The sequence below is a fragment of the Pogona vitticeps genome, chromosome 2, assembly GCF_051106095.1.
Source record: "Pogona vitticeps strain Pit_001003342236 chromosome 2, PviZW2.1, whole genome shotgun sequence".
Lineage (NCBI taxonomy): Eukaryota > Metazoa > Chordata > Lepidosauria > Squamata > Agamidae > Pogona > Pogona vitticeps.
The window spans coordinates 286,496,236-286,509,044 of record NC_135784.1 but is presented as its reverse complement, the minus strand read 5'-3'; the positions used below and the strand labels follow the sequence as shown (position 1 = coordinate 286,509,044).

The following is a 12,809-nucleotide window of genomic DNA, read 5'->3' as shown; positions in this document are numbered from 1 at the left end:
GACAGCTCTTAATGTCTTTGTCTTAAGCAATAACTTGTTTGTTTCAGAATACAAAATGTATAAGGTTTGCTAAATGTCATGGGAAGCTAAGGTTGAGGTTCCATTTGGCTCATGAAACCACTTGTTACAAGATTCTTTGGATCATGTCTATGGGTTTGATATGTGCAGTCTTCCTTTTATGACTTAATGACCTTTAAATGTATTGGTTTACAACTTCTGTGATCTCTAGCTAGCATGACTGTCAGACAGGTTCTGATGAAGGACTACTTGCTTACTGGAGCTCTGTACTATATGAAGCTGCTTGGCAATTTTTGATATACTGTATTATCTGGCATACTTCAAGAATTTGCTTCTAGAACTCACACTATCATTTTCATTTTCTGTGGGGGCAACATATTAGCTGTGCATGAATCCTTCATAATTACCTTGGAATAATATCTTGAAACATTTTAAAAACTTATTTCTAGGCAGAAGTTGTATTTGACAGCCATGACACCATCTAATATTAATTGGGGAGATTAAATTTATGGTTTTCCTTTGTGCTGCCAAAATCAAAACCTTTTAGAATATAATATTTCACACTGCCTGATTTTGCTGATGTTTACTTTTCTTTCTTAGGGATCTGCTGACCCACTAAATAGTGCTTTTCATTTGACATACAATATGGTATTAAATTTGCTGCGCGTAGAAGAAATTAACCCAGAGTATATGTTGGAAAAATCTTTTTACCAGTTCCAGCATTACAGAGCTATTCCAGGTGTAGTTGAAAGTAAGTTACATAAAATATTTAATATTTTGGTAATTTTTCTATTTTTATATACATAGAAAGTTTTTGAACGGCCAGCAGGTTTTTTACTTCAACAGCATTCTATGCCCTGTTGCCAAATTTTAGAAGTGCTCCCACTTTGAGAAGATATTTGTCAAGTAGCTTTGCTGGGCGGGGGCGGGGGGGGGAGAGTATCCCTTAGATATGGAAACCTACAGTAGTTACTCATTTGGTTACACTGGAGGAGTTCTCAGTTCCAGCTCAGTCTGAAGGCAGAGGTGCTCCTGTAACTGAAATGGTATCCTCGCAACAGTATATAGACAGAAGCTTTGTCCAGTGTTGTTCTTACAATTTAGGTTAAAATGACTGATGAGTGTCTCAAAGCATAAAGAGTTAAGGTCTGTTTGATCCATAACAACATGGCAGCCATTTTGCCCTCTATCACAGGTAGTTATGCAGCTTTTCAGAAAGGAATACTGTACTGGTGACAACAGTTATATCGTCTTTGGTAGGGTAGAGATAAATCTTGTGTCCAGTAAATAATAATTTATTATTTTAGTATAATACCAATAGAATCTATGTCGGATCTCATAAAGAACAGCTTTATAACAAAACAATACACACCATTAGGATTTGGCTGTTTCATTAAGTTTTTTAAAATTATAGATTCCCTTTTTTAAAATGTAGGTTAATTTAGAAATAATTGACATCACATATCAGTAAACCTGAATTTGCCATCACCTGCGGATAATGCAGATCTTCCTGATGAGTGTATATGTAAACATGTGTAGATCACATTCACACTAAAAACATTTAAGGGTCAGTTTTAATATACCCTGAGTGTGCACCTAAAGCTGCATACCTACCTGTGATAGAAGGCAAGATGGCTGCCATGTTGTTATGGATCAAACAGACCTACCTGCAGAGCTTAACTCTTTATGCTTTGAGACACTCATCAGTCATTTTAACCTAAATTGTAAGAACAACACTGGACAAAGCTTCTGTCTATATACTGTTCTAATATCTGAAAAATTCCCCCCAAAACAAGATCAAACATTGATTGACAAAATAATTCTCAAACATATTAGACTTTGACACTTCATTACATATATAGAACTTTCAAGACACATCCTCATAGATCATAAAGAAATCCTTTTCTCCCTCCCTCCCTTAGCACTGATGCTGATGCATCATTAAGTTAGTCCATATAAAGCCTTGGTTCACTTAGTACTAGGGGAGAAAGTAAAGAGAAGGGGAAAGAAGGCTTTCTGAGTCTTTTGGAGAGTCACCTGAACATTGGCAATGTGGGTTTTTTGGGAAGGGGGGAGATTCTAGCAAACGCTGGCAGCACAACACTCCATTTTTTCTGTTTTAATTTGTTTTCCATTGCAATATTTATTTGCAGAGGTAAATAAGTTGGAACAGCAGTACAATGAGATTGAAATCCCAAATGAGGAGAATGTGGTCATCTATTATAAAATCAGACAACAGCTGGCTAAACTGGGTAAAGAAATAGAGGATTACATTCACAAGCCAAAGTATTGCTTGCCATTTCTACAACCAGGAAGACTAGTAAAAGTAAGTTGGATTTATGTATCTGTACTTTTGAAATGTGTATTCTGCTAAAATAGTATGCAGTATTTGAAATAATGAATAAAACTAATTTTAGACATCAGGGGAGGGGAATCCCTGCTCCGCTGTAAATTGGGAAGGCCAGCAAACCACAGGGGAATCTTTGTCATTATCTTTGATCTCTAGTTGGAGATCAGCGCACAGAGCTCCTGCACCATGTTTTGCTTAATGAGATAAAGCACAAGGCAGGTGAGAAATCATTGGTTGTGGCCTTGTCTGTAATTTTAGGCACTACACCATATACCAGGCTAGTGTGGTATGTCCAAAGTGACTAGAATATTGTTATAGGGCAGCCACTGTAATTTTACAGTATAAACAACTTTAACAAAATTTATTGATCAAGATTTCCTATTGACTTGACTAGAAAATTTAAAAATTCAATCATTTATTCATTTATTACACTAGTACGCCACACCGATTAGTGCCAGGCAATACTCTGGGTGGTTTTATCCAAAGTAACATAGACATAAAATAAAACTCAAATACTATCCCAAGAAATAAACCCCACATATAAATGAATAAACAACTATTATATAATAAAAATAACCCAAATGATGAGAATCGGGAAATAGTCAAGATTGTCAATCCATAAGACATTGAAAGGCTGTTCTCAAAGGTTTTGATAAACAGTCTTGTTTTGAGCATTCTCTTAAAGGTTGCAAGGGAGGAGGACTGGTTCAGCTCCATGAGATTGCATTCCAAAGGGAAGGAGCCACTACCAAGAAAGCCCTGTTTTTGGTAGATGACTTCCTGGCCTCCCTTAGGAGTGGCAATCTGGAGGAACATGGCCTGAGGATTGGATGGCGTGGGTAAATTTTTAAAGGAGGGACACTCTGACAGTTTACATTGTCTATTTCAAGGACAATATAAACATGAAATTATTGTCAAAATGTTTTTGGTGTTATTTTGCTGCTCTTTGTCTTGCAATTAGAACTTTGTGTATATGTGTAGAAACATAAGATATAGAGGTCAGAATGGTATTTAGATGTTGAACTTAATTTTTGAATTTTTCTAAGGTGAAAAATGAAGATGCTGATTTTGGCTGGGGAGTTGTAGTAAATTTCTCGAAGAAATCCAATGTTAAGGTAAAAACAGCATTACTTGGCTTTCTCCACTATTATGTAAATTATGTACTGATCAAAAAAGTGATAACTTAAAACCACAGACTAGTTCTTATTAAGATGCTCACATTTGCGGACAAGCATGGAGAAGACCTGGTTTCTTATGGAGTTTCATATGCTATCATAAAAAAGCTTTGAAAGACTGATGTTAACAGTAATGCATTAATGTTGCATCATTATACAAAAATAACTTCTTGTTATTAAACCATTCAAAGTAGGTTGAAACTGATCTTAGTTTTTAATTTGTAAAAGATCAGTTAACATTACTTATGTTAACTGAAATATCAAACCCCACAGAACTGGCCAGTCTTTATAAATTAATAGGGACAGTTAGTTGTACTATAAAAATATTTATGTAGTAGGCAGCTGTGATGGCTGCTAAAATTTAAGAGTAGTCCACCACGACTAGATAGGCGGGATATAAATTAAATAAATAATAATAATAATAATAACTAAAGACAACGAATAATTTTTTATTTAATTGTTTCCAGGCCCAAGAATGTCAGGGTGAGTGATGCTGTCTGCACACCTGTTTTTAAAGTGATAGCTTTGTGAAATTCAGCAGTACTAAATTCAGAAGTTTTCTTATTCATTAATTATAATTACTGTATAAGTTTTAATTGGAATACTATCCTCACTGCATACTCTCATTGACTCATTTCACTTATACTGGCTATATTAAGATACCTAGATATTTTGGGCTTTGCTTTTTGGAATCAAATAAACGACACAGAATCTTTGACAGCTTGGTAAATTGTTGGATTAGTGGCAGACTACCTTTTCCTCCTTTTTACATTTTATGCCAGAAAGGAGGTGGAGTGGATCCTAATTAGGATGTAAGGTCAGAAGATGGGAGAAACCTGGCTTCCCTCTGTAGCAGTAACATAGAAGTATATATTACATATTCTTTTCTCTCTTTTTAGTCCACATAGTACGTATTTAATATTACTAGAAAAGAATAGAGTCCATTTTGAGAATTTGTATATGACTTCTTGGCTACCTGTAACAATATGCAACTGGTGATGGTGATGTAACCCAGCATCGGTTGCTCCAAATGTCCTTAGAGAGCTTTTTTTTCTTCATACGTCAGCCTGTTCCAAGTTTTCGGTAAACAGCACATGTTTTTAAATGTTGGCTTAAAGTTGCTTTTCCACATATGGATTACATTTTAAAACGCAGTTCAGTTGACAGAAGTAAACATCAGTCTTTAAACCTTAATGTAAAACAGCTGCTGTAAATAGCTTTTATACAAAATAGGACAGTATAATTCACAACCATTTTTAAGAATAAATACTTTGATCATGGGGTAATCTAATAGGGGAACAAAGCATGCATTTTCCCTGATCTGAACATTTTAAAATTATCTGTGATGTAGCGTAGAATTCTTAATGTCTTTCAATAGTCCACCACGTGCTAGTTTCTTCTCACTGTTTTTATTTCCTTCTTACAAAAGGAACTAAGCCACAAATATCCTTAAAACAAGCCAGTTTTGTAGAGGTGTTTCTATCTTGGCACTTTAATTTGGAGCTTTTGCCATATCCCTATACAATATATAAACATTTGTAATGGAGGCATGGGCAACTAAAGTGACTGCATATTGGTGGTTTGCAAATGTGAGTGGATTATCACATAGCAGTAACCACAGGACTCTTTCTGCTAAATAGAATCATAGAAAAGTGAAGTTGGAAGGGGCCTACAAGGCCATCAAGTCCAACCCCCTGCTCAATGCAGGAATATAATCAAAGCATTATCTGCCAGGTTATTATCTAAGTTTTTCTTGAATGCCTCCAGTTTTGGAGCACTCACCAACTCCTGAGGTACAGTGGGGTCTTGACTTGCGAACTTAACCCGTATTGGAAGGCAGTTCGCAAGTCAAAAAGTTCGCAGGTCAAAATCTGCATTCCCATAGGAATGCATTGAAAACCATTTGATCCGTATCTGCACCCCTGCCGCCGCCGCCTCCGTACCTTTGTGCCGGATGCTCCTCTTCCAGTCCTTGGCGGTCTCCCGGCCGCTGAGGAACTGGAACTCGTTGGGCGTCCTCCGGGAGAGGGTGTGGGTGGGAGTGGGGGGCTTGGGGGTTCTTCCCAGCTTTTTCCCCGAGCTCCACAGAGCTCAGGGCAGGGGACGGGCCAAGCAGCCAGAGGCGGGGGGAGGGAGCTGTTGCTTCTCCTCCACGCCCTCCCTCCACCCCGATCTTCCCGGCTTTTTCCCCAAGCTCCACAGAGCTCAGGGCAGGGGACGGGCTGAGCAGCCAGAGGCGGGGGAGGGAGCTGTTGCTGCTCCTCCATGCCCTCCCTCCGCCCCAGCTCCTCCCGGTCCGGTCGCTCCCGCTTGATGGTCGGCATGCTGGCGGCGGCGGCGGCAGTGGGAGACATGGAGGAGGACCAGGCGGTGGCAGCGTGCACCGGCTTCCCTGCCCGGGCTCCGAGTTGCCCGCCCGGAGGGAGCCGCCTGCAAATCCAGCGGCACCACCAGCCAGAGCACAGGCAGGAACAGCCGCAGCCACAGGAGCAGCAGGCACTGCCCTGGCCAATGGACGAACAACAGCAGTTTCCCTGCCTCTCCCGCCCCTTTTTTCCCCACTTTTTGGTTCGTACGTCAATTCTCCGTTCGCAAGTCAAAATGGATTTTTGCGGATGGAGAAGTACGTAGCTCAAAAAGTTCGCATGTCAAGCCGTTCGCAAGTCAAGACCCCACTGTAACTGGTTCCACTTTCGTATTGCTCTAACAGTTAGGAAGTTTTTCCTAATATTCAACTGAAATCTGGTTTCCTTTAACTTGAGCCCATTGTTGCCTCTCCTGCACTCTGGGATGATTGAAAACAGATCCTGCTCTTCCTCTGCATGACAGCCCTGGAAATATTTGAAAAGTGCTATCATTATCACCCCTCGTCCTTCTTTTCGCCTTTCCTCATAAGGCTTGGTTTCCAGCCCCCTGATCATCCTTGTCGCCCTCCTCTGAACTTGTTCCACTTTGTTAACATTTTTCTTGAAGAGTGGTGTCCAGAACTGGACACAATACTCAAGGTGAGGCCAAACCAGTGCTGAATAGAGGGGCACTAGCACCTTGCGGGATTTGTGGGAGCTTAGTAAATGGAGGGAGAAACGGATCAAAGCGCTGCAGGACCCTGACTGTAGCAAGCTAAGCCTCATGATTGAACAAAGCTTGTTTGCAGAGGCAAGGTATGAGCCGTTTTCTCTCCTCAGCTTACATCTGTGTATAAAATGACCCTCAATTTTTAGTCTAAAGATTTTACATGGAAGTATTATCTTATACACAGAAAAAATGCAGTATATAAGAAGACTGAGTCTGCTAACTTGGTCTCCTTTGCCAGCTTTATTCTATAGTCTGTGTTGTCAAGAACCACATCATCTTAGAACTGCAGAGCTGGAAGGGACCCTATGGATCATGAAGTCTAACCCCTGTCAAGGATGCACAGTGGGGAATTGAACCCCCAGCTTCTGGTTCCATAGCCAGATGGAACCACTGAGGTTATAGGGCAGTGGCTGTTACCAAGATAATATGGTTTATCTGAGGCTCCTTGAAAGATCACAAAAAGAACCCTGTTGAATCAGTCCAAATACATTTGTGGCCCATCATCCTTTGTCCACAGTGACCAACCAAATGTCTGTAAAAGTCTACAAGCAGAACATAAGTGCAAAAGTCTTCTCCTGTTATTTTCTGTAGCTGGTATTCAGAGGCATCCAGCCTTCAATACTGGGAAATGCCATGAAGCCATTGTGTCTTGCAGCCACTGATAGCCTTATATTTCATGAATTTGTTCTAATCTTCCTTTAAAGTCATTTAAGGACAAAATCCAATTTTCTGCTATAGGAACCTTCAAAATTTTTCCCTTTTCTGCTTGCTGCAGCCCTCAGTACCATCCAGCAACCAGCTGTTGTCTGAAGATGCAAATGCCTCCCCATCTGGTTACTTGTTTGGGCATATTTAAATAATCTGTTGCCAAAAATCCTGTTCTGTAGCTCTGCTGGCATAGCAGGAGTGATATCACCAGCAGTGGCAAAGGGATGCTAATTAAAGAGTTCCTGTGTCAGTTCCAGGTTGTGTGTGACTTCCTCTCATTGTGCATGAGTCATAAACAACCTGAAATTGAAGCAGTCTCTCTTTAATCAGCAGCAGTCTGCAACTGTTGGTGACATCATTCCCACAACACTGGTGCAGCTACACAACCATATATTGGTCTTTGTTTTTTAGCAACATGTTCATCTCCTTTCTTCTTTGCATTTCTTACTTCCTGCTTGCCTGTTCCTTGTAAATTTTATCTCTTTTTTGTTTTATTTTCTGATTTGGACAAATCTTTTATTTTTTCAAGGAAATCTTATACATATATAGCTTCCTTGATTCTACTATATAGCACATTGGCATCCTTTTGAACTTGGTGGTACCTGAACTTTATTATGCATTCTAGCTGAGCTCCTTTTATTTTGAGTAATTCTGCAGCTTTCTGCAGAGATTTGAATCTCTTGACTTGCCTTTTCAACTTCCCATTTCCTCATCCCTTCATTTTTAGAGGTTTCCTTTTTTGAAGTCAAATAATGCAAGTTTGGACTTCTTTGGCAATTGTCCACTTAAATAAAAGAGGAATTTAACAGCATTGTGCCTGTTGTTTCCAATTGATTCCGCAACGTTTAGGGTTTGAACCAGCTCCTGAGTCACCTTTCCTATGGCTCTTGCTGACTGGCTTTGAATATGATCCTGTCCTCTAAGAGAAGACTTGGGGAAGAAGGCAGGCACAAAATGTGGGGTTTGCATCTCCGTGGGCCAGACCTATTTTGGCATGCAAGGCTGCATAGAGCCTTTCAAAATCCACACACTATGACCTACTGCATCCTAAGAGCTTTTATAAAAATTGAAATGGAAATTTTAAAAAAATTGATGCGCAAATATTTTCCATTTTAGGTAGAGCAATAGGACAATATAATTTATACAAGGTTATATATGTGAATATTATGGTGTTTTAAAAATTGCAAGCTGAAGGAAATACTCTGGTGTAGAAAGTCTCATGCTTTAAACTGGGCTTCTTAGTATTAAAGGATGATGCCTTAACTGTTACTGACCGTGGTTTCTGCTATTGTTACAGCCTAATTCTGGTGAACTGGACCCACTTTATGTTGTTGAAGTACTCTTGCACTGTAGCAAAGAAAGCTTGAAAAATTCTGCAACTGAGGCTGCAAAGCCAGCAAAACCTGATGAGAAAGGGGAGATGCAGGTGAGTTTTTATATTGGCAGCTGCTAATTAGGCAATAACTCAAATCATATAACAAAATATTTAGAACTGATGGGACTGAAAGGAATATTGTGCAGTTCTGAAGATTGTCGTTGCCTTCATGTACAGGATTTATCAACGCAAAGGGGACATGTTTTCATGCTTTTGAGGGCTGAATCATTTGTAATCAAAGATGAAGATTAATCTTAAGTGCTTAGAAAACGTCTGCTTATATTTGTCTCTTTGGTGAAAGATATTAGGGGCATTGAGAGCAACAGCTGTTGGCTTTCAGGACATTGCTGACGTACTATGGAAATGAGAGATCCTATTTAGACATGCAGGATGGATCAGCAAGAAGTATAAGATCTGAGGCTTGTGTGAATATTCCTATCATAGCAATCTTCACTGCTTTTTTGCTGGTATGTAGGTATTGTATATCAGTAGGACAGACAACAGAGTTGTAGAAACTCCTCCCTCCTCCCACTAATGTTGTGCTCAGGCAGCACTGTCTCATGGGGAATATAGACGTCTTTAGATCCTGAATTGCAAGCATCAAACTGGAACTTAGCCAGAAGTATTTTTCATTTTTATTATCTACCAGTAGTGGTCTCCTATTTATTTTTCAATATAGAGGAGTGAATTGTTTTAAGAGTCAGTATGGGTGCTAGAGGAGACTCTTGAGAGTCCCCTGGACTGCAAGGATATCAAACCTATCCATTCTGAAGGAAATGTGTGCTCACTGGAAGGACAGATCCTGAAGCTGAGGCTCCAGTACTTTGGTCATCTCATGAGAAGAGAAGACTCCCTGGAAAAGACCCTGATGTTGGGAAAGTGTGAAAGCAAGAGGAGAAGGGGATGACAGAGGACGAGATGGTTGGACAGTGTCATCGAAGCTACCAACATGAAATTGGCCAAACTCCAGAAGGCAGTGGAAGACAGGAGGGCCTGGCGTGCTCTGGTCCATGTGGTCACGAAGAGTCGGACACGACTTAACAACTAAACAATATGGGGGAAAGATGAATGTACACTGATATGGTAAATGTAATGCCATTGCTGCAGATTTTCATTGAAAGTGGTTGATGAAGCTAAAAAGTTTGAAGGCTTCATAATGGGGAGCTACTTTCCTACCAATACAAAGTGGCTTTCATTTCAGTGGTAATATACACATTATAGTATTTCAAACATGTTCACATTGTATAGTTTTAATTGTTGTGAGACAGCTGTGGTTTCCCTTGGGGAGAAAGATAGTATAATTTTTGAAAATATTAATTACTCTCTGAACTGGCACTCACTGCATCCCATAGAACATCCACACTATAAAGTAAAGGTTCCCCTTGACAATTTGTTCAGTCGTGTCCGACTCTATAGGGTGGTGCTCATCCCCGTTTTCCAAGCCATAAAGCCAGCGTTTGTCTGAAGACAATCTTCCGTGGTCACATGGCCAGTGCGACTTAGACATGGAACGCTGTTACCTTCCCACCATGGTGGTACCTATTTATCTACTCGCATTTGCATGCTTTCGAACTGCTAGGTTGGCAGGAGCTGGGACAAGCGACGGCCGCTCACTCCGTCACGTGGATTCGATCTTACGACTGATGGTCTTCCGACCTTGCAGCACAGAGGCTTCTGCGGTTTAACCTGCAGCGCCACCACTTCCCACACTATAGACATGTACATTGTTACTACTTGTTAAATGCAACATAGAGTGGTGAGCTGCATTTGTGAAGAAGCTATTATAAAGTTAGCAATCACAAATTTTCAGTCATCTCTAGGAATACTGTACAACACTTCATACATACAGTACTTCATAGATACAACTGCAAAAACACAACTGCAGTGTTTTAAAAGTTGTATAGTGAAATCATGCATATACCATATGGAGGTCCATAATCATGGTACATGTGTATAGAGTTACATGGATGAAATATAGACTAAGCCAGTTAAATGCATGAAGGATGAATTACTGAGAATTTAAGGAGACCTATAGTGGACCAAAGGCTTAGCTATTGTAGCATTCTGTTCACACAGCTGTCACCCTGGTTCCTGTGAGAGGGCCAAGTAATAAACCTTATCCTCTATGAGATTGTCTAATCCATTTTTCAAGCAATCCAAGTTGGTTGCCACCATTTTATTATATAGTAGCACATAGGGGTGTGTCTTTTTATTTTATTTTATTTTAAATTTAGTTTGGACTAAAGCAGAATTCTGAGGGTTCCAGCCCACCTACACACTTCAACTCCAGATGAGTGAAATGTACATCAGTATCTATAGATGTATATTTGTGAGCTGGAACCTCTAGAATTCTGTCAGAGGAATTCTTGTAGTAGTAGTAGTAGTAGTAGTAGTAGTAGTAGTAGTAGTAGTAGTAGTAGTAGTAGTAGTAATAATAATAATAATAATAATAATAATAATAATAATAATAATAATAATAATAATAATAATAATAATAATAATAATAATAATAATAATAATAATAATAATAATACACCTTGGTAGCAAAATACCTATCCATTTTCTCCATGCCATGTACATTTGATGCACTTCTGGTATGCGCCTCCTTATGGTGCCTGTTCTAAAAATACCTCAGCCATCTTCTGAGAACTTCCCAAAAGAATGTACAATAAAAGGCATTAAAACAATTTTATAGAACAACACAAAAGAGTTGGCAGGTCTTTGTGATTGTAACTGTACAGTTTCCACCAGCAGCTGATAACTTGAGTTTGACTCGTTCATATAGATCTGCAATTTAATGAACTGTTTGCTTTTTATTATTATTCTGTGAGCATATGTGTGACAGAAAGAAATAGAGATTCTTTGCGTAGTTGATACTCAGCAGCCAGCTACAAATTACAGTAAATGTTCTTGTATATTTATGCTCTGGTATTTTTCATTAATTGAGATTATCCTTCTGATGTTCATAGTGGTATCTGTGATAAATTTTGCAATAAATTAGGTATCTTACAATTGATAAACTTTGTTGAGTTTTAAACTGTTGGGTGAGCTATCCCTCTATTGAGTCAAGACTTTGTAATAACTGTTAACTAATTCTTATTAGGTAGGTATGCTTTTTCCACTTAAATGCCTAGCCTTGCTTTCAGCTTTTCCACTTCTATGTCAGTTTGATGGTTGTTTTTTCCTGTATATTTGTGAAGGGAGTGCATAAAGCAAGATGTGGTTTTGGACTCTTTGCATATAGCATTCTAGTCAAAGTTAATCCCACCCGTCATTACTCAAGCCTATAGTGGGCTTAATTGTTAAACCTCAGGCCTTTCTTTCAAAATTTTGTTTACCCAGTTTTCAGCCTGTCTTGGAGACTCTGTTAAACTATTTGGTGGCCTGACAGAAGAAAAATGCTCATTTTTTAAAATCCAGTCATTAAATAATATATACAGTTTCCTTTTCTGTCATTCCAACTCAGTTGACAATTTATTCTGTGGACTTTGAAAAATGACTTTTTTCCATAATGAAACTATGCCAGTTGGCCATGAGCTAGGCACATTCTGTCTTAGGGAATTGTTAGAAGATATGATAATAGGAGTAGTGGCTGCATTTGGATCAACAAAGGCTTGTTAACATCAGAGTGAGTTGCATATACTAACTCATCCCTGGTATTTATTAAGTTCTTATACTGTATATCTAACATGAAATGCACTGATGGTTGTTTTTGGGTTTTCCGGGCTCTTAAGGTTTTCCTTCCTAATGTTTTGCCAGTCTCTGTGGCCGGCATCTTCAGAGCACAGGAGTCAGAACTTTGTCTGTGCTCTGTTGCAGTTTGTTGGATAGTTGAGTATTTATAGCTGTGGGATCAGCTTTTGTCCTTTGCAGGAGATTGGGTGATTATGGTGATAATCGTGTTTTTTGTTGTGGGTGTATTGTTGTGGCAAGGGGGAGAGATGATCTGTCACTGTGCTTGATGGGTGCCATTTCCTGGTCTTTTGTGTGCAGTGATCACTGATCCTTGTGGCTGGGTAGAGTTCGTTAACCTTTTGCAGGCTGTATTTTTCAGTGCTGGGAGCCAGGCTTTGTTGAGTTTTAAACTTTATTCTTTTTTGCTGAAGTT

The 12,809-nt window shown here is 39.3% G+C and overlaps 1 protein-coding gene across 1 annotated transcript in view; it reads left to right on the top strand.

Moving 5' to 3' along the window:
- The window catches only part of MTREX (Mtr4 exosome RNA helicase), a 71,828-nt gene that overhangs the window by 36,425 nt on the left and 22,594 nt on the right, over nucleotides 1-12,809 (top strand). Inside the window, exons 16-19 of the mRNA XM_020805552.3 lie at nucleotides 619-769; nucleotides 2,172-2,344; nucleotides 3,415-3,483; nucleotides 8,624-8,752. Coding sequence (XP_020661211.3) covers nucleotides 619-769; nucleotides 2,172-2,344; nucleotides 3,415-3,483; nucleotides 8,624-8,752 — 522 coding nt within the window. The remainder of the gene's footprint in view (nucleotides 1-618; nucleotides 770-2,171; nucleotides 2,345-3,414; nucleotides 3,484-8,623; nucleotides 8,753-12,809) is intronic.